At 39.1% G+C, this 22,443-nt stretch overlaps 1 protein-coding gene across 1 annotated transcript in view; it reads left to right on the top strand.

Annotated features, from left to right (window-relative positions):
• Positions 1-102: 102 nt before the first annotated feature.
• The window catches only part of NUP88 (nucleoporin 88), a 35,309-nt gene continuing 12,968 nt past the window's right edge, over positions 103-22,443 (top strand). Inside the window, exons 1-7 of the mRNA XM_024565073.4 lie at positions 103-445; positions 3,033-3,202; positions 3,952-4,077; positions 7,550-7,636; positions 12,167-12,343; positions 13,991-14,177; positions 14,649-14,796. Of these exons, the coding sequence (XP_024420841.2) occupies positions 155-445; positions 3,033-3,202; positions 3,952-4,077; positions 7,550-7,636; positions 12,167-12,343; positions 13,991-14,177; positions 14,649-14,796 (1,186 nt within the window). The 5' untranslated portion in view covers positions 103-154. The remainder of the gene's footprint in view (positions 446-3,032; positions 3,203-3,951; positions 4,078-7,549; positions 7,637-12,166; positions 12,344-13,990; positions 14,178-14,648; positions 14,797-22,443) is intronic.

The raw sequence follows: 22,443 nt of genomic DNA, 5'->3' as shown, positions 1-22,443 counted from the left end.
TGTCCCCGCCTGGTGGGCGGACCTTACCTTCGCCAGCCTCGTGCTTCCGGGATGCCTGCTTGATGATTAGCCAAAGCAGTGGCAGGCTGGCCGCAGATTGGCTGCGCTCAGCGGCGGGCTGAGCAATTGCAATGAGGAGAGCAGTTGGGCCAAGATGGCGGCCGTCGCGGGACCCTCAGGTGACGGCGAGCTGTGGCAGACTTGGCTGCCTAACCACGCGGTGTTCGTGCGGCTCCGGGAGGGACTGAAAAACCAGAGTCCAGCCGAGGCTGGGAAAGCGGCTTCTTTATCTTTGCCTTCGCCGCCGCAGTTGCTGACGAGAAACCTGGTCTTCGGCCTTGGAGGAGAACTTTTCCTGTGGGACGGAGAAGGCAGCTCCTTCTTAGTGGTTCGCCTTCGGGGCCTCAGCGGCGCGGGTGAGGAGCCCTCTCTCTCCCAGTACCAGGTATGGCCAGGCTAATCTCGGAAATGACCGTCAGCTGGGATGTGAACTGTTTTTTTAAAAAAGATTACTGATTTTGAGAGAGAGCGAGAGGAAAACACCGATTTGTTGTTCCACTGACCCGATGCGTTCATTAGTTGACTGTTGTATGTGCCCTGACCCTCATCTAACCAACTGAGCCACCCGGCCAGAGCCGAACTAGTTGTTTGTTTGTTTTCCCTCTCCATCTTGGCTATTTTTCACTTCGAGTGGAAAAGTCTCTTATTTTCATTCCGCTCAAGCATCGCCACATGACCTTTTGTTGCCTCTTGACCGACCCCGACACTGCCAGACCGAGTTACAGGAACTCATACTCTCAAAGTGCTTAAGTTCGTGGGGTCTGGGAGGAAGGGAAAGACCACGGCATACTCAGCAACATCAATTATGCAAGCGCTCTGAGGAAAAACCAAGCAGGGCACGGGGATAGAGGGTGTGCGTGCAGTTGCTATTTCGAGTGGGTTGGTCCTGAGAAACCGCATTCGTGATGTGACACTCAGAATAATAGGGATAAGCCTCCCTTTCTCTTGGGGTTCGGAGCGACAAGTCAGGTAATAGATTTGAAAGTACCAAGTTCTGTGCCTGACATGGAGAAGAAATCCCCTGTTAATATTTTCATTTACCTTTTAGAAAGGCCATTTCCAAGGTTGGAAGGGATTTTTGCTTGTTTTTGGTATCCAACAGCATGTGAAAGCGGGTGTGATCAGAAAGTATTCCACACTTGCTGTAATCAGACATTGCTTTCTGGAAATGTTTATATTTGTAATAAACCGATTCTCCTTTTAAAGATTAAAAACTAAAAAACTTGTCACACGTTCTAACACGACATCTGTTGTGTGGCATTGCCTGATTCTAGTTGATGCGAAATGATTTGAAATCAAAGAGGTGTTAGATAAAATTTTGCAGTTTTCAAAATAGGTTACAAGTCTACAATCTACTTTAAAATTTCAGTGTACACAAGTAATTTACAAGATGCTCAGCACACAGCATTCACACAGTTGTAATTAAATCATTCACACTTGTTTATTTTTTTGTCTGCTTTTCTAGACAGTAAACACCAAGACAGGGGCTCTTTCTGCCTTACTTATTTTTTAGGTACCTCCAGGATTTCACTGAGTGCCTGGAACACATAAACTCTTAGTAAATATTGGTGAGATCTGAATGACCCTCAATCCTGCAGAATATCAGAAACTCAGAGATAGGCAAGAAAGTGGCTTAGCATGAGTTGCAACTTTAAAAGTTAACAAAAGCATGAATGGTGACTTAGAAATAAAACCAAAAAACTTCTCCTGTGATTGTCATGAGCGATTTAAGGTAATTGAACTGTATGTATAGCATAAGAAAGATGGCCTCTGGATGATTTGAGATAGACCATCAAAATCAGGTAGAGAGAAGATAGGGGTTGAAAAGGTAGGCAAAAAAGGGAAAGAACCACTGACAGGAGAAAAAATAATTTGATCGGAATCAGCAAAAGGCAACTGAAATCCCCAAAATCAGGCTTATAGACATCAGTAACAATTAATAGAAACCTCACTATATTTAGAATGACTTGTCTAAAAGGGTTTGGGCTTGGTGTGATTCTGCATACCAAGGATAAGCAATACATTGGCAGTTTCATGGTTTATTGCTGAAAGTAGATAGACAAGAAAATGGGAACTCGACACAGTCACAAGAGAAGAAATAGGCAGGCGTGAATGTTTTTTGAGAGCATATGATACTAAAACAAACACTGTTCCATATCTGTATAGGTAAAATGCCTTTTTACTTGCTACAGAAGCTCTTGAAGCCATTTGCTATCTCGTATTATTTCTAATATAACATAGTAATTATATATTAATATTTCTGAGTTCTTCATTTGTTCACTAAAATATACATTGAGTCAGCAATATGCCATATACTATGCTGAAGATACTGAGAGGAAAGAGATGGATTCATCATTCATTCTGAGTAATTCATAGTTAGTTGTATGGGATGAGCAAGTAAAAGGATAATTAGAATGCAGGGTGATAAAAACTATAATAGAGTGTGCTATGGGAGTCCAGGAAAGATGTATTTTGTTCCTGGCCAGAAGATCAGGGATATTTTCTTTGGAGGAAAGCATATTAAGACTGAGTCTTCAAGGATATATTAGCCTGCTTAAAAAAAAAAAAAAGGCAAATGAGGGCATTGCAGATTGCAGGAGTAAGAACAGTTATGCAAAGACACAGGCATAACAAAGCATAATGATTACCGAGAAATACAAGTTATCTGATTGGAGGGGGTATAAAGTACAAGTAGGTAATGGTGGGAAATCGAGGCTGGAGCTTGATCATAAAGAGGGAAATTATATGCAGTATTTACGTATCAAGGTAGGGAGATTTGATGCATTTTTATATCATTCCAATCAAAATAGTTAAAATTATTTCTTCCATTAATGGCCTGAGTGTTAGTAATTATCCAGAATGCTTCATTTTCTTATAGTTATGGAAAACTAAAGCAGTACTGTGGTTTCAAGTAACTGTCACATATATTTACATTAAACTTAACTATTTTGACCAGTTTGCTTTAATTTCAGAGATTGCTTTGCATAAATCCACCCCTGTTTGAAATCTATCAAGTCTTGTTAAGTCCAACACAACATCACGTGGCACTTATAGGAATAAAAGGACTTACAGTGTTAGAATTACCTAAAAGATGGGGGAAGAATTCTGAATTTGAAGGTGGAAAATCAACAGTGAATTGTAGGTAAGTTGTATTTTCATTTAGTGTTTAACTTTATAATTTGTAATGCATGCAGAAAATTATCTAAGACCAATAATTTTAAGGTAAGTTTACTATGAATATTCCACATGGTCTGCACATTGGCATTTTGTGGTAATAATGTTTATGGCATATATGTGATTATATTTTATTCTATATGAATTATCACATTACTCTCTCATTAAAAGTCAGGCCATTCTTCAAGGTAGAAATAAGATTTTTAAAAAGCAATTATTATCTATGAGCCAGACAATTTGTTCTTAAGTTCAACTAAGTTTTATTTTTGTATAATTTTTTTTCCCAACAAATCCAGAAAAGTGACAGTCTGAAAGATCTACTGAAAAGAATATAAGGTAGAAACCCACCTTTAGTTCCACAACTTAGAAGTTGGGTCCCCTTAAAATGTTTCTTTTCTAACTCCATTTCCTCATTTCCATAATGAGAATGATAATATCTGCTCTTGTATTTTCCTCGCAGGGTTATTAAAAGGATCAAATAAGATACTGTATCTAAAATCATGTGTACAATAAAAAATGCTCTACAATTTAGAAACTATTTTTATTTTGATTCTTTGATATTGATTGAATAGATGCTTTGAATGCTCTCCTAGCAAGACTTAAAAGAGAAAGAAGTTGAAGGAAAGAAGAGCAAAGAGTATTCAAATAGATTTTCCTTTAGAAAGTTTTTCATCCAAGTCCTACAAAATGTTTTGTTGGAAAATTGTTGTCTTTTAGTACCACTCCAATTGCTGAGAGATTTTTCACCAGTTCTACCTCTCTGACTCTAAAGCATGCTGCCTGGTATCCAAGTGAAATGCTGGATCCCCACATAGTGCTGTTAACATCAGACAATGTAATAAGGTAAATTTTATTTTATGTCTTATAGCCTTGTGATTGGGGAGGTTCTGTTTGCGTTTACCAGTTAAGAGCTCAAGGTACCACTTAATGGGTCCTGGGTTGTTAGAATGCTTTATCTGATGGCTGTTGTAACCCATTCTCAAGGATAGTCTAACTGCCCTAACTTACATGCCTTGATTACTGCTCTTCCCTCTCAACTAGTCTTCCTGCCTCCATTCTCTCCTATCTAACTCTGACTAGTAAGCACTGTTAAAATAACCTTCCTGAACTGTTTTCATAGTGTCACTATTTTGGATATAATGTAGCATAGGGGAAAGAGAATATGATTGGAAGTTGAGAGATTTGAATTCTTGTCCCAATGCCACTTCTGTCTTTGAGATCTTAAACTTCTTTTTAGGGGAGCTTCAGTTTCCAGTTTGTAAAATGAGCAGTTTTGATGATTCTAAAGCCTCTTCCAAGTTTTATATTGATTAAATGATCTAATCCTACCAAGATTTCTGTTATCAGTTAAGTTTCTGGATCTGCCTTATATAAAAAGTTTATGGGGAGACTCGACTGCCTGAGATATAAATACCTCCAGTTCTATTTTTCCTTTTTTAACTATACCAAATTTTCCTTCCCTACTCAATGCTTGATCCCTTAATGGCATCTTTTACAGTTCTTATAGCTTTCTGGTTACTTTTAGGTAGAAAAACTAAGTCTGCCCAGTTTAAAACTCCAATCTCAAATCTGTTTCAAAACCATATCCTGGTCCTGTCACAGGTCAGACCCTGAGGCATCTGCAGTAAGTGGAGAGAGCAGGATCTGCTCTTTGACTCTTCTTTCTGTCCCAGCATCTTGAGGTACTGGGTGGAGTATCAGGAGGGGGCTGCCTCCTCCTCCTTCTGAGTCTAAGCCCTTGATAATGGGAGGAGGGGGGATAGCTGAGGCAAACATCTGACCTAATTGGTTGTCTGTCAGTGGTGGGGCAGAGGGGTGGGGGCATATCCCTGATCCTAGATTAATCTCGTTCCACATGCTGCTGGTGGCCTCTGTTGGTGGGGTAGTTACTGCACAGATGGTATGTATGTGTTTATGGGGCAGTGTTTAGTCTCCAGCCCCCTCCATCATTGCGGAGCTCTGTCTCTCATTGGCTCTAACAACTATCTATGTCTTGAATCCTCTCTCAAGATGGTGTATCCCCAAACTTGATATTCCTCCCTTGTCTTTCATTTTGTGGTCATGGTAGCTGCTCAGGTACTTTTTCTGCCCTCCGAGGACCACAGAGAACTGGGCGTGCTATACCGTAGTCATTTCTTATGTTTTTCCAGCCTCCCTCCCTCCAGTAATTTTCATATAAGAAGTAGATACCATGTAGTGTTCATATGCCCCTAACCCTAGGAGATGGCATGCCAGATTCATCCAGGAATTTCCTCACCTTGGTGGCCTGTAGTTTTCTGTAACACATCTGGCATTCAGCTCAGAAATGACATTCTCTCCCCTTATTACAGGCACCCCTAAATCTGGCCATTTCTCTTAGAGACTTCCCTGCCCAACGATTTGGCTTTGGAGTTGGGGATAAAGAAAGAAGGAAGGAATACCTCCCATTATGAACATTGTACTGTATGCTTAGGCACTCTTGGCACCCTCCTCTTAGTCTTCCTTTTATATATTCTGGGAAAGGAAATGGTGGGAGATAGCAGAGTCTGAGTCTTTCTCACTTAAGCCCTGAAGGAGAGTAATCTGGCCTCAATTATTGAAGGTTCTTTTTAAGATATGGGGTATTTAACAGTTCTCTTTCCTAAGCTGTGAACCTTGTTGACAATTTCAGGGCAGCAAGAAATTCCCACTCAGTGCCCTGTTGCATTTACTTTTTCACTGTTCCCCATTACAGTATATGCTGTCTAGTACTTCCTGTATGTGTATTTTGAAGTCAGTGCTTATAGGCAGCTAGGAAGACCACAATGAATGTATGTTTAATTGGGTTAAATTTTCATTGCAAACATTTGTTAAATGGTATTTTGTTGATAATGGAAGAGACTAAGTTTAAAGTGATACTAGTGAAACTTTTTTTTTTACTTTTATGCTTCCCCTTGAGAAAATAGGGGTGATGTGATAGTGTCTTTATATAACAAAAACATGTATAGCTTGTAGGCTAAATGTCACTCATTGTGCTGGTCAGAATAATGAGATGTGGTTACTTCTCTAATGCGATTTGGTGTCTAACAGGCAAAGAGAGAGAGATGGGTATAATCAAAGGGAAGCTGGCAAGCTTAGGGGCAGTAGCAAGATGACTTCATAAGGTGGGTATGGATAAGGATTTTGGATGGAAGAGACAGAGGTACAATGCTGTGGAGTAGACTAATAAAGAATTTTGATAAGGACGGAGAATATTTCTTCAGGTCCCAAGGAAACCTTCTACTGTTAAAGAACAAATGAAATACCTACTTTGTCAGTAACAGAAAGATCTTTGGAAAAGAAATGGTTGTGATAACTGGTAGAAAAATTCTCAAGAACTGACTAGGTACATAGAGGAAAGGACAATTTTGGAAAATGAAAGAATTAAACAAGTGTTGGTGAGGATGTGGAGGAAAGGGAACCCTAGTCAACTGTTAGTGAGAATGCAGACTAGTACAGTCACAGTGGAAAATAGTGTGGAGTTTCCTCAAAAAATTAAAAACGGAGCCCCGACCATTGAGGCTCAGTTGGTTGGAGCATCATCACATATACCAAAAGGGTGGGGGTTCGATACTGATGAGGGAACTTACCGAAGTTGCAGATTTAATCCCTAGATGGGGCATGTACAGAAAGCAACCAGATGATGTTTTACTTTCTCTCTAAAAAAAATTAAAAATGGGACTTCCTTTTGACCCAGCAATTCCACTTCTGGGAATATACCCCAAGAATCCTGAAACACCAATACAAAAGAATATATGCACCCTTATGTTCATAGCAGCACTATTTACAATAGCCAAGATCTGGAAACAGCGTAAGTGCCCATCAGTGGATGAGTGAATAAAAAAGCAGTGGTACATTTACTCAATGGAATATTATGCAGCAGTAAAAAGAAGGAACTCTTACCTTTTGTGACAGCTTGGATGGACCTAGAGGCTATTATGCTAATTGAAATAAGCCAGTCAGTGAAAGACAAATAGAATATGATCTCACTTACACAGGGAATCTAATGAACAAAATAAACTAACAAACAAAGTAGAAACAGAAGCATAGTTATATGGAACAGACTGACAGCTGTTGGAGGGGATGGAGTGGGGGTGTGGAGACTGGATAAAAGAAAGTGAACAGATTAGTCAAAAAACATATACATGACACATGGACAGGGACAATGGTATGGGGATTGCCTGAGGGAGGGGGTGCTGGCTGGAGGGGGACAAAGGGGGAAAAAACAGGGACAACTGTAATAGCATAAATAATAAAATACAGTTTAAAAAGAAAGAAAAAATTTTAAGTGCTGACTTTCTTCTCCTTTGACTGCTAGAATTTACTCTCTGCGAGAGCCCCAAACACCCACTAATGTCATCGTACTTTCAGAAGCAGAAGAGGAAAGTCTAATGCTCAATAAAGGGTAAGTTTTCATTTGTGTCATGAAATGCTTTTCAAATTAGGTTATTGAGATTTTAGTGCAGTTTTAACAGATTGCAAGGTTTTCCAGAGGTGACCTTAGCATGCTTTTAGTAAGGTGAGAAATAAGCAAAAAGTAAGCAATGTGAGTAAGTAACAAATTACAAATCTGAATGTTGTCATAGCTACTAGATTGATCTTTTTTGGAGAAAGTTCTAAAATGTGAGTGGCTTAAACTGATTCCATGTTGTATCTTAAATAAAGTCTAGCTCTGCCCAGTGTGGCTCGGTTGGTTGGAGCATTGTCCTGTATACCGAAAGGTTGCAGGTACATTCCCAGTCAGGGCACATACCAGGGATGAGGGTTTGATCCCCATTCAGGGCACATCCGGGAGACAACCAATTGATCTTTCACTCTCACATCAATGTTTCTCTCTCTCCCTTCCTCTCTCTCTAAAAGCAAAGAAAAACATGTCCTCGGGTGAGAATTAAAAAATAAAAAGAATAAATTCTAATATTACAAAAGTACAGAAAAGGTGAAAGGTGAGTGTTGGGCTAGAGGCCTCCCATCTGTTCACTCAGTGTGGATAGGCAGATTGCTGAGCTCCTAGACCAGCATCTAGTGTCCCAGAACTGGACTGGACATAGATAGCCCTCCTGATTCCCCAGTGACCCTGACTTCTTTGATTTTTCTTACCCACTACAGGGGCAGGTTCCTGGCTGTGTTGACCACTAACAGAATCACCCTTTGAACTTATAAACCCTATTCCCCTGGCCTGCTGATCAGTCTTTCTGGTCATGACTGCACATGATCACCCACAGTGTGTGCATGTGAAGTGAAGCTTCTAGTAGCAGGATTTCTGGACCTTCCATTTAGCTCTTTTCATGTCTCCATGGTGGCCATATCTAATAGTCATTTATTTTTGTTTTTCCAACCTTTATTCCTCTGAATATTTTATATATAGCTATCCTGTATTTGGTAATTTTCGTCTCCAAAGACCTTGGGAGATGGGGTAGGGATCTAAATATTTATTTGTTCTTCCTGACCCACCATCAAAGGCTTCTTCCTTTGATTGCTAATCTCTAATTGTGCACTTAGGTCTACTTTAAAAATATTTTTATTCAACTATAGTTGATATTTAATATTTTATATTAGCTTCAGGTGTATAGCACAGTGACTAGATATTTATATAATTTACAAAGTGATTCCCCGTAAGCCTAGTACCCACCTGTCAATATTGTTAACTCTACTCCCTATGCTGAACTTACATCTCATGACTATTTTGTAATTACCAATTTTTACTTCTTAATCCCTTAACATTTTTCACCTAGCCTCCCCAACCCCACTCTTATTTGGCAACTGTCAGGTTGTTCTCTGTGTCTATGTGTCTGTTTGTTTTGTGTGTTTTGTTTTTTACATTCCACATAGAAGTGAATCATATAATATTTGTTTTTCTCTAACATATTTCACTTAGCATAATATCCTCTAGGTCCTTCCATGTTGTTGCAAATGGTAAGATTTTATTCTTTTTTTGTGGACAAGAAATATTTCTTTTTATTTCTTTGTATATGTGTACCACAGCTTTTTTATCCATTTGTCTATTGATTGGGCTGCTTCCATATCTTGGCTATTTTAAGTAACGTTGCAATGAACATAGGGGTGCCTATGTCTTTTCAAATTAGTGTCTCAGATTTCTTCTGATAGATACCCAGAAGTGGAACTGATGGGTCATAAGGTAGTTCTCTCCTCTTGTCTTCTTTGGAGGGGGTAGTTCTATTTTTAATTTTTTGAGGAGCCTCCATACTGTTTTCCACAGTGGCTGCACCTGTTTGTATTCCCACCAACATTACACAAAGGTTCCCTTTTTTCCACATCCTCCCCACCTCACCAGTACTTGTTTGTTGATTTACTGATGATGGTAGCCATTCGTTGTGGTTTTAATTTATCATTTCTTTGATGATTAGTGACATTGAGCATCATTTTTTAAAAAAGATTTTATTTATTTACATTAGAGAGAAGGGAAGGGAGGGAGAAAGAGAGGGAGGACACATCAGTGTGTGGTTGCCTCTTGCAGACCCCTAACTGGGGACCTGGCCTGCAACCCAGTGCCCAGACTAGGAATTGAACCAGCAACCCATTGGTTTGCAAGCTGGTGCTCAATCCACAGAGCCATGCCAGCCAGGGCACATTGAGCATCTTTTCATATGTTTATAGGCCATCTGTATGTCCTCTTCGGAAGGTCTGTTCAGGTCCTCTGCCCATTTTTTAATTGGATTGTTTGGGTTTTTTGCTGTTAAGTTGTATGAGTTTTTATACATTTGAGATATTAACTGTGTATCGGATGTGTCATTAGCAAGTATCTTCTTCAGTTGGTAAGTTGTCTTTTTGTTTTGTTGGTTTCCTTTGCTGTGCAAAAACTTTTTAGTTTGATGTAGTTCTATTTTTAAATTTTTTATTTCCCTTGTTTGAAGAGACATATCAAAAAGAAATATTACTAAGAGCAATGTCAGAGAGGTTACTGCCTATGTGTTCTTCTAGGAGTTTTATGGTTTCAGGTCTGACATTTAAGTCATTAATCCATTTGGAGTTTATTGTTGAGCTGATGTTTGGGAATATTGAGAGCCTGAGTTTCGGGTGTATTCCTCCACAGAGGATTTTCATCTCCTTCCACTAGGAGTTAGAGGTTGCCACCAACCTGAGACCACTTTGATTCTCTTTGGTAGTCCCAGAATTGAAAGTTTCGGTTAAGTGATTTTAATGTCTCACAGCAGCAGCTACTTAAACTTCAGTGTACGCATCTCCACAATAGGGAAATAACTGCGTCTGGGGGTTGATAGGGCCTGTTCTGGTGTCAGGGCCTTTTCCCCCTGGCCATGGGTTTCCATAGCTTATCAACTTGCTACTACAGACACATTGTCTAGATGAGAGAGAGGCAGGAGGGCCCTGCAGTTATCAGTACAGCTAGGTTCTAATCTCAGCTCTACCATTTGTCAGCCATGGCATCTGGGCACGTTACTTGATTGCACTAAGACTCATTTCCATTAATATAAAAAATTATAATTGTGTTCATTCATTAGGATTATTGTGCAGAATAAATGAGATCATGCATTAGAAGTGCTTAGCATGGGTCCTGTCACAGATAAATACTCATTAATTGATATCTACTATCATTATTAGGTAGAGTATTAGAAATATTCCTATATTTAAGTTCCAGTTAAGTTTTAATGGTTGGGAGTTAAGTATCTTTATGTTAATTTCTATGTGTATTTGTTCCCATTTATTGTCTTGATTTTTTAGTTGAACTGATGCAGTTCTTTTTTTGTAGATACTGAGATTTCTCATTTTTAGCATCCTGATACCATATACCTTTCATGTGATAAACAAACTAAGGTATAGTACTTGTAATACCTTAGAATAATGTTGACTCTCAACTGTATTAAATTGTGGTTAAAATAATAACCTTATTCATCACCCTTGTATTAAATTGGAATCTGTTGGGGTAACCAGTTATACTAAATTTTAAAAATGTAAAAACAGCATGGTTTATCACTTGTTTTTCCTGATTATAAAGGTGATGTATATTTATTACAGAAAATTGGGCAAACTACAATAAAGTATTAAGAAAATGAAATATTATGTCATGTTCTGTGTCTGTCCTCAGTATAATAGCCAGAATGATACTTTCAGTATAAATCAGATCATTCTGCTTTCTTGCTCTCCACACTCCATTGATTCCCCAGAGTCTTTATCAGGGCCCTGCAGGGCCTTCAGGGCTGGCCCTGACTCCGCCCTCTCTCCACCCTCATTCCTCTGTACGTTCCCTGGTTCTCTCACTATAACCACCTTGGCCTCCTCGCCTTTCTTTAGACATCATCAGCCAGCTTCCCACCTTAGAGCTTTTGCACATATTCTTCCCTCTGCCTCAACTGCTCCTTTGCTACACAGTCTGCACTTGCTCCCTTAACTTCCCTAAAATCTTTGCCCAACTCTCACCTTGTCAGAGTCCTTCCCAGACCACCTCGTCTAAAGCAACACCTCCATCAGTACCCTCTTACCCTACTTTTTTTTCCTTCATAGCATCATTTTCTGACTTGGTATTATGTGATCTTTTCTCCTCAGTTTGTCGTAGGTCTTTATCACTAGAGGTAGGGCCTTTGTTTAATTCACTGATGTGTTCCCAGAACCTACCACAGTGCCTGGCACAGACTAGATACTTAGTAAATATTTGTAGAGTAAATGCATCCTACTGTTCAAGGATGACTGTAAATGTTTTTATTTATATGTTTTCTTTCTGTTTTTTGTGTTTATGCATGTTTGTATGTGTATATTTTTACTATTTGTGTGTCTATATTTAAACTATTTAAAATTAAAATAGCACTACACAATTTTATGGCCTACTTTCACTTAATTTTCCAGTGTTGCTTAACATTCCTCATAATCATAACTTTTTGTGTTTTCTATTTAATACAAATTCCATCCCACCTCCTTTTATTGGGCCTGTTTTCAACAAGTTTGTTTTTAAATCTCATTTCAGAAGGGCATACACAGCATCTCTAGGAGAAACAGCAGTTGCATTTGACTTTGGGCCACTGGCAGCAGTCCCGAAGAACATATTTGGACAAAAAGGCAAAGATGAAGTAGTGGCATACCCACTGTACATCTTATATGAGAATGGGGAGACTTTCCTTACGTATGTTAGTCTGTTACACAGGTAAGTTGAGGAGGTAACCCACCTAAATGAAAGTCTAGCTTGTGCTCCAGTATAGATTGTAATAGTTAGAGTTGGGATCTGTGTTTTTGAATTTGTGGAAGTGTTGGGAGCCTTTCAATGCTTGGCTTTCATATTTTATTTATTTACTTTTTAAGGACTTGCAAGTCATGATAAGGAGTTTTGTCTTTATTTTTATTTTTTAAATATATATTTTATTATGCTATTACAGTTGTCCCAATTTCTCCTTTTCTCCCCTCCACCTGGTATACCCCTTCCCTCCAGCAATCCCTCCACTTAGTTCATATCCATGGGTCATGCATATGAATTCTTTGGCTTCTCTATTTCCCATACTATTCTTAACATCCCTCTGTCTATTCTGTACCTACCAATTATGCTTCTTATTCCTTGTACCTTTTCCCCCATTCCCCCCCTTTGCCCTCCCAGCTGATAACCCTCCAAATGATCTTCATACCTGTGATTCTGTAGTTCTAGGAGAGCAAATAGAGTGCAAAAATTATGCAAAATTATAAATATGAGAAACACCAAAGAACTTGACAGATTGCAGAATGGTGAGGCTTTACTACCAACAACATTCTCCTTGACAGAAGTGTTCTCTGCCTTCCCCACATGATCTCTCTCAGGAGATGTTGTGTAATGTTCTCTCTCTCCCTATGCCTTTCTCCCCCTACCACCTGGCTCTCATTTGTCCACACTGTGATCTACCTGGTAACCTTAGCCCCAAACCTGAGAGTCATCTATATTCTCTTTTGTCTAGTCCAGTCCCAAAATTCTATTAATTTTACTATAAACATTTGTTGAATGTATATATCCTTCTCCATTCCCTTGTCCCTGCTTCAAACTCTCATCATCATCATCATCTGTCAAGATCATTCTTAAATAGTTGCCCTGAATCCCATTTTGGTCCCCTCTGTCATTCTTTTCACTACTGTTCACTACCAGATGAATTTTAGTAAATCACTCTTGATTTAAACCTCTAGTGGCACACTGTCCCCAGCACATAGACTCTGAGCCCTTTCACACGGGGTACGGGATCATCTGCTTTGTAAGCCAGTCCTGAGTATCTGCCTCACTACTTCTCTGTTGCCTTAGACTTTGTACTTCACCTCCCATCATACTAAGCTAAGTTTCCTTCTTCTTAATATCTTGTCTTTCATGTCTCCAAGATTTTGTGTATGCTTTTCCCTAGCTTGGGATGTTTACCACCTTTTCCCAGAATATACTCTTTTTCCACTGATCTTACTTGCTTTTGGTACCTTTCTTATACATTTCACTCTTTGTATCTTTCTGTATTCCTTTGTACCCTGTAAAGCCTTGCAATCTTACACTTAATACATGGTATAGTGATTCTGGTTAAATGTCTGCTTCACCAGCGAACCCATCAGTTCTCTAGGGGTGTCATCTAGCTCTCAGTAAACGTCTTTGTCTAATCCAATTAAATATGTGGGACTGGAGCCCTGCTGATAAGCTACACTTCAGAAGAAAAAATTTAGGAATAATCAGAACATAGGTAGTAGTTAAAACCAGGCATGGTTTAATATGCTGTCATGTAAGTGTATTTTGAAAAGAAAAGAGGGCTTACAGCATCAATACTTTTTTTCACCCACACTTGTTTCACTCTTTCTTTAGCCCTGGGGATATCGGAAAGCTGTTGGGTCCATTGCCCATGCATCCTGCAGCTGAAGATAACTATGGTTATGATGCTTGTGCAATACTCTGCTTACCCTGTGTCCCCAACATCTTAGTGATTGCTACTGAATCAGGAATGTTGTATCACTGTGTTGTGCTGGAAGGGGAAGAAGAAGATGACCAAACAGTAAGTCAGGCTAGTGTGTGTATATTTGCATCTCCAACACTTAGTATACTTCTGTGCCGATATAAATGCTTAATATATATTAGGAATTTAGTTTATATCTGACACTTCTGTATATTTTGGAAATTAAACGCTTAAAATCAGTTGAAGCCCACTTAGAAATTTAAGTGGGAAGAAGAGAAGGTGCCCAACTTACTTGATCCACCAACCTACATACATCTTTCTGAACTCTAAATTGGCATTCTTTAGTGGCAGATAAAAAGAACCTTTGAGTCGCTGAATTAGCTCTTCTCTAAATTTGTTTGTTCTTCCTAAGAGAGGCTTTTTTCTCTTTGAAGAATAACAAGACACTGTCATAATAGGGGGTGGAATTAAGAATTTGAAGGCAATATTTGAATCAGCTTTTTGCTTTTGTTTTTCATCGTGTACATTTTCAGGTGAACATAAAAGACTGAAACTATGCTTTTTTTACAGTCAGAAAAGTCGTGGGATTCCAGGGCCGACCTTATTCCTTCTCTGTATGTGTTTGAGTGTGTTGAGTTGGAGCTAGCCCTGAAACTGGCATCCGGAGAGGACGAGCCCTTTGATTCTGACTTTTCTTGTCCAATCAAACTTCACACAGGTATTTTTTTTCAATTGCAGTTTACATTTAACACTTAATATTAGTTTCAGGTGTACAATATAGTGGTTAGACATATACTTTACAAATGAACTCCACTCTGGATAGTTCTAGTACTTAATTTGCACATAGTTATACAATAATATTGATACAGTCCCCATACTGTACTTTACATCCCCATGATGGTTCTGTAATAACCACTTTGTACTTAAGCCCTTTACCTTTTTCACCCATTCCCCTCCACTCTGGCAAACCTCAGTTTATTCTGTGTGTCTAGGAGTCTGTTTCTATTTTGTTTGTGCTTTAGATTCCACATATAAGTGAAATCATATGATACTTGTTTTTCTCTGACTTATTTGACTTAGTATAATACCGTCTAGGTCCACTTTTATCACAAATGGCAAGATTTCATTCCTTTTTATGCCCGAGTAACATTTCATTGTATATATGTATCACATCTTTATCCACTCATCTGTTGATGGGCATTTGAGCTGCTTCCATATCTAATATAAATAATGTTCCACTGAACATAGGGGTGCATATAGCTTTTTGAATTAGTGTTTTGAGTATTCACTAAGTTTAGTTCTTTTATTCTGTTACATTTATGCTAAAACTATCACAGACTGTTTTGTGCTATTTGTTCTATGGTTCCAGACTTTAAGAATTTAACTGGCTATTTTTGTCCTTTTAGTCATGCATTATACTTTAAGTCCAAGAAAGGCTGAGCACATTCCCCAAGTCTTAAGATAGTGGTCTTTAGTCTGGATCTACCCAGATTTATAATAGTGAATTTTTTCTGGTTCAAATTAAAGTAGATTCCATGATTCAAATACTTAAAGATATACAGACTTTAATAAACTTTAAAAATCAAATTATAATATACTGATACTCAGTTATCTCTTTAAAATAGCTTTCTTAAAAAATAAGTAATAAAATAAAACAGCTTTCTTCATTTTTTTAGAACACATCTTGTTATAATAAGACCCAGTTTAAATGTTATCCTTTTTATCTTCTTTTCTTTTATTTGAACTTATCTGAGTTGGTCCCAGATTGTTCTGGCAACTTATCTCTGTTCACCTAGGGAGCTGTTGGATAAACAGATGTGACAGTTAAAGAATGTGTTGTGGAAGCAGAGTGACTGAGTGGAAGGAGTGTGTGACTAGGAGTCTGAAGTGTCCTTTAGGTACTAGTTACAACTCTAACATTAATAGGCTCTGTAGTATCAGCATTTACTCAACCTCTCTGGTCCTCAGTTTTCTCATCTGAAAACAACAGGGATAACATTGGATGATCTTTAAGGTTCCTACTAACACAAAAATTTTGTAATTTTATTTGCCCTTCCACAATTTCTCAGAGTCGCCTCTAGGATCTTGTCTTCTCTTTAAAGAATGAGGAACAGAAGCTTACTCAGCTGGAATTATTGGGTGTACCTTTGACAGTTTTCTTCTGAGTATTAGAGAGAGAGGAGTTCAGTCGCGTAGCAGACTGACTTAATCTGCTTATGGTCCCGCTAACAGTTTGCATAGGTTTGGTAATAATGACTTTGACTCTGAATTAAAGTGTAGCCAAAACATTTAAGGGGAAAGAGTCCTATAATGGACCAGCAAAGAGAACTCATTGGGCATGTCTCATTAAATAGTATTTGGAGAGATAAAGTCTAAATATTGTCTTGAAACTTGGCTTGATAGATGAAGAAATTGAGACATAAGGTAAAGTAATATAAACTAATTGGTTTTCTTATAAAGATACATGTGCTTCCTGGCTGGGTAGCTGAGTTGCTTAGAGCATCATCCTGATACACCAAGGTTGTGGGTTCAGTCCCCAGTGAGGGCACATATAAGAATCAACCAATGAATGCATAAATAAGTGGAACAACAAAAATTGATGTTTCTTCCTCTCACTTTCTCCCCCTTCTCTATCTCTCTAAAATCAGTTAATAAAAAAAAATTTAAGTATATTTTATTGATTATGCTATTACAGTTGTCCTAGTTTCTCCCCCTTTGCCTCCATTGGCCTGGTATCTGCCTTCCCTCCAGCAATCTGCCCCCCACCTTAGTTCATGTCCATGGGTCATGCGTAAAAGTTCTTTGGCTTCTCCATTTCCTATACTATTCTTAACATCCCCTTATTTTGTACCTACCATTTATGCTTCTTAATCCCTGTACCATTTCCCCCATCCTCCCTCTTCTCTCAGCTGGTACCCTCCAAATGATCTCTGTATCTGTGATTCTGTTCCCATTCTGGTTGTTTGCTTAGTTTACTTTTGTTTGTTTTTAACATTCAGTTGTTGATAGTTAAGTTTGTTATTTTAATGTTCATAGTTTTGATCATCTTTTTCTTAAATAAATCCCATTAGCATTTCATGCAATAATGGCTTTGTGGTGATGAACTCCTTTAATTTTACCTTTTCTGGGAAGCACTTTATCTGCTCTTCCATTCTAAATGAAAGCTTTGCTGGATAGAGTAATCTAGGTTGCAGGTCCTTGCTTTTCATCACTTTGAATACTTCTTGCCAGTCCCTTCTAGCCTGCAAAATTTCTTTTGAGAAATCAGCTGATAGTCTTGTGGGAACTCCTTTGTAGGTAACTGTCTCCTTTTTTCTTACTGCTTTTAAGATTTTCTCTTTATCTTCAACCTTTGGCATTTTAATTATGATGTGTCTTGGTGTGGTCCTCTTTGTGTCCAACTTGTTTGGGACTCAGTGCTTCTTGGACTTGTATGTCTATTTCCTTCACCAAATCAGGGAAGTTTTCTTTCATTATTTTTTCAAATAAGTTTTCAATTTCTTGCTTTTCCTCTTCTCCTTCTGTCACCCCTATGATTCAAATGTTGGCACATTTGAAGATATCCCAGAGTAGTCTTATACTCCCCTTGTTTTTCTGGATTCTTGTTTTTTCATTCTGTTCTGGTTGAATGTTTATTTATTCCTTATGTTCCAAATCGTTGATTTGAATTTCGGCTCCTTTCCCTTCACTGTTGATTCCCTGTGGATTTTTCTTTATTTCACTTAGCCTTCATTTCTTCTCTTATATTTTTGTCACACTCAGTGAGTTCTTTGAGCATCCTGATCACCAGTGTTTTGAACTCTATTCTGATAGGTTGGCTATCTCCACTTTGTTTAGTTCTTTTCCTGGGGTTTTGTTCTTTTCTTTCATTGGGGCCATATTTCTTTGTCGCCTCAATTTGGCAGCCTCCCTGTGTTTGTTGCTGTGTATTAGAGCTGCTTTGACTCTTTGTCTTACCTCACCTGTTAAGTTGTATGGGGTGGAGCCTTAGGTATTTGGTATTTGCATGGTGGCTCTGTGTTGGGGGGGGAAAGGTAGGAGAGGGGACAGTGCTGCTGCCTGGCTTCTTGAGGCTTGCCCAGCACACGCCCTGTTTCCAGTCACTTCACCCACTTTCATATGCAACTGGCTGTGTGACCCTTCTAGCTGTTGCCACAGTAGTGATTCCCAGAGTGGGTAGGTTTATGTACGTTTTATTCTCTGTAGGCCCTTTAAACAGGCTCTCTTGAGCAACTGGCAGTTTCTATAGCTGCCCCAAAACCCCACTGGCTTTTACACCCAGAAAGTGTGAGGCTTTATCTCCTGGCGGTGGAACCTTGGGCTGTGCAGTCCGGCCTGGGCTGGGATAGCTCACTCCTAAGGTATCCCTCCTGATTCTCATCCACCACACGTAAAGGTGGGACCACGTGTTCCATTACTGCCCCTCTACGCCATACCGTGTCCTCTCCACCCTGGCTCCCTGTCTACCCATGATGCAGATCCTGGCCAGCAGGATCCTGTGTTGTGGCGGCAATAGACAAAATACACATGGACTACAGAAATCCTGTGGAGGAAAACGGACTGCACGACCGCTCTCTAAGTCAGAGGGCCCCGAGACCCCCGCCTGGACAGGCTTTTATTGTTTTTCTAGGCACATTACATCAAGGATGGTCCTCATTTACTGTGCATAGGTTTGTTGGGTGGTTATCTTTTACAGACAACAAAGGAGAGGACGTTGATAAATACATCAAAGAAGGATATTTGCAAATGTAAAGGGAAAAGTGGTCGAACCAGTTATACTCCTGTACTTGGGTGGTTTAGCACAGACTTTAGGAAGTTAAAGACACTTTGGTAAACATTTACTACCTCAATTCAGGGTAAGGGAGCTTTAGCAAGAGCAAGTCTCATAGCAGTCAAGGTACAATGCAGGCCTGATTCCCCAAGGGAGAACCTATTCGTGAGTGTGGGTCCTGCCCACCAAACCTCGCTCCCCACTGGCTTTTCCAAGTAGGGGCTGGGCCACATTTCCCACGAGTGGAACAGTTCTCCATATACCCATCTGGATGAATATGTATTCTTTAAATCCTTGGTTATTAGATTTCCATACAGTTCAATTTTCTGACAGATCTTGGTGTTTTTTATTTTGAGGTTAGTGGTGATTCTTCTTGTGGTTGCACGAGGAGGCGAAGTGTCTCTACCTGTGCCTCTATCTTGTCTAGAGTCTAAGTTGTATAAATTTTAAAAAATTTTTAATAAGATAATATGCATATCTCTGGGAAATCTTAAATGTAGGCCTTTTTACCTTTGTTCTTCTAATGAGAGTTAACAGTTTCATGTGAAACTGATAAATTCTTGTCTCATTCATATTTGTATGAAAGGCATTTGCAATCACTGAAATATACCGATATTTTTAATGACGAAAGTGAAATAACTACCTATAATATGGGGGGGGGTATCTAGCAAATTTCCTACTTCAGTTACTATTGTTGCCTCTTTTTCATAACAGATTTCTGTTATATCCCCAAATTAAGACTTTTTTGATTTCAGCACTACAGACACATTGTGAAATGCCATTTTGAATAATAGACCTGATAAGATGATTTGAGCATTAGGTCTCAAGTATGGGCAAATGAAAAGAAGCTTTTCAATATTTTGTTATGCCAAGAGATGATTGCCATAGACCAAGAATTTTTAAACTTCTTACAGCATAATGCTTTTTTCAGAGATACTATGTAGAACCCCAGCATATAAAACAGATAATGATACTATAACATCCACTTTACAACATTTATGTACTATAGAGTCAACAGTAGAAAGTGAGACTGTGCCCTGGCCTGGTGGCATAACTGGTTGAAGCGTTGTTCCATAAACCTAAAGGTTGCAGGTTCGATCCCCAGGCAGGGCACATAACTACATTGCAGGTTTGATCCCCAGTTGGGGCACATATAGGAGACAACTACTTGATGTCTCTTGCTCATATCGGTGTTTCTGTCTCTCTCTCTGTCTGGCTCTAAAAACAAAGAAAAATGTCCTCAGGTGGGGGGGAGGAGTGAAGAAAGGCTGATGAAAGAAAATTTGAATTTAGCGACTTATGAGTGACAGTCCCCATTTTATTTCATTTCATTTCATTAATTTTATTTATTTTTTAGAGAAGGGGAAGGGATTAAGAGAAACATCAATGTTTACACATCGATCAGTTGCCTCCTGCATGTCCCCAACTAGGGACCTGGCCTGCAACTCAGTCATGTTCCCTGACTGGGAATCAAACCTACGACCTTGCGTTTCACAGTCTGGTGCTCAACCCACTGAGCCACCCCAGTCAGGGCCAGTTACCATTTTAAATCAGCCTTAGTGTGTACTTGTTTCTGTATCTTGTTTTAGTTGTCTAGTGTTATTTTCAAAATCTTGAGTCACAGAAATAAATATTTAGAAATCATAAGTATTTAAAAGCTCATCTTTTAGTCTCAGGATAGTCTTACTGATATCAGGGTTCAAAAGAAGTACAGAATATTACATTAAGATTATGTAACAACTGCTCATATTTCTTAGTATAAATATAAATGATTGTCAAACAAAAATTGTGTCCATAACTTAAAATAAACTTGGAAAGTATCTGTAAGCCAGCATTATCAAGACAAGTAGAGCCTCACATTTTCTACCTGGCATACTATGCCAGAGCTGTTCTCTAAGCAGTTGCACTGAAGTCTTTTCAGTGCACCTGTGCTGTGGGAGTGCCCTTGCTTCCATAATTTCATGTAAGTAGATAGATGTGTGCAAGCATAGGTCTTCCGCAGAGCTGTAACCTTTCTCAGTAACCATTGTATTGTGAAGAATTGTAAACAAATGTACCGAGGTAGGCAGTGGGCATACATGAGTTACCTGACAGCAAGTGCTTATGCTTTGGTGAACGCTATTCTATTAAAATATTAAAAAAATAACATTTGGATTGCATTTATTCATTATACTTTTTAAAAGTATTTTTATTGATTATGCTATTATAGTTTTCCCAATTTCTTCCTCCTTTATCCCCCCTCAACATTGCCTCTCCAACCCTGCAGCATTCCCTGCCGCCCTTAGTTCATGTCCATGGGTTGTACACATTAAGTTCTTTGAGTCCTCTGTTTCCTATACCATTTTTTATCTCTCCTCATCTATTTTATGCTTACTAATTATGCTTCTTCTTCCCTCTACCTTTCCCCCCCTATTCCTTCCTTCCCCCTCCCCACTGAAATCCCTCTGTGTGATGTCCATTTCTCTGCTTCTGTTACTGTTCTGGTCGTTTGCTTAGTTTTTGTTTTCATTGTTTTTCTTTTCTTTTGGGTTCATTTGTTGATAGTTTTGAGTTTGTGGTCATTTTATTATTCATATTTTTGATCTTCTTTTTCTTAGATAAGTCTCTTTAACATTTCATATAATAAGGGCTTGGTGATGATGAACTCCTTTACCTTGACCTTATCTGGGAAGCACTTTATCTGCCCTTTCATTCTAAATGAAAGCTTTGCTGGATAGAGCAATCTTCGATGTAGGTCCTTGCCTTTCATGACTGGGAGTACTTCTTTCCAGCCCCTTCTTGCCTGTAAGGTTTCTTTTGAGAAATCAGCTGATAGCCTTCTGGGCACTCCTTTGTAGGTAACTGTGTCCTTTTCTCTTGCTGCTTTTAAGATTCTCTCCTTCCCTTTAATCTTGAGTAGCTTAATTATGATGTTCCTTGGTGTGTTCCTCTTGGGTCCAACTTCTTTGGGACTCTCTGGGCTTCCTAAACTTCCTGGAAGCCTATTTCCTTTGCCAGATGGGGGAAGTTTTCCTTCATTATTTGTTCAAATAAGTTTTCAATTTCTTGCTGCTGTTACTATCCTCCTTGCACCCCTATAATTCGGATATTGGAATGTTTCAGGTTGTCCCAGAGAATCCTCAGCCTCTTCACTTTTCTAGATTCTTGTTTCTTCATTCTGTTCCGGTTGGATGTTTATTTTTTTCTTTTGTTCCAAATCGTTGCTTTGAATCCTGGTTTCCTTCCTGTCACTGTTGGTTCCCTGAATATTTTGCTTTATTTCATTTTGGGTATCTTTCATTTGTTCTTTCATTTTTTGCCCAAGCTCAGTCACATCTGTGAGCATCTTGATTACCAGGGCTTTAAATTCTCCATCAGATAGGTTGGCTGTCTCCTCATCACTTAGTTCTCTTTCTGAAGTTTTGCTGTGTTCTTTCATTTGGGCCACATTTCTTTGTCTTGGCGCACCTGATAAATTGTAAGGGGGCCAGGCCTTAGGTATTCACCCAGGCAGGGCTACCCTCTTTGCTGTACTGCCTGTGGGGGAGGGGCCAGAGAGGGAACAATGCAGCTCACCTGCTTGTCTTTAGGGCACTTTCCAACAGACTCTCGTGT

The sequence above is a fragment of the Desmodus rotundus genome, chromosome 9, assembly GCF_022682495.2.
Source record: "Desmodus rotundus isolate HL8 chromosome 9, HLdesRot8A.1, whole genome shotgun sequence".
NCBI lineage: Eukaryota > Metazoa > Chordata > Mammalia > Chiroptera > Phyllostomidae > Desmodus > Desmodus rotundus.
This window is presented reverse-complemented; position numbering and strand designations above follow the sequence as displayed.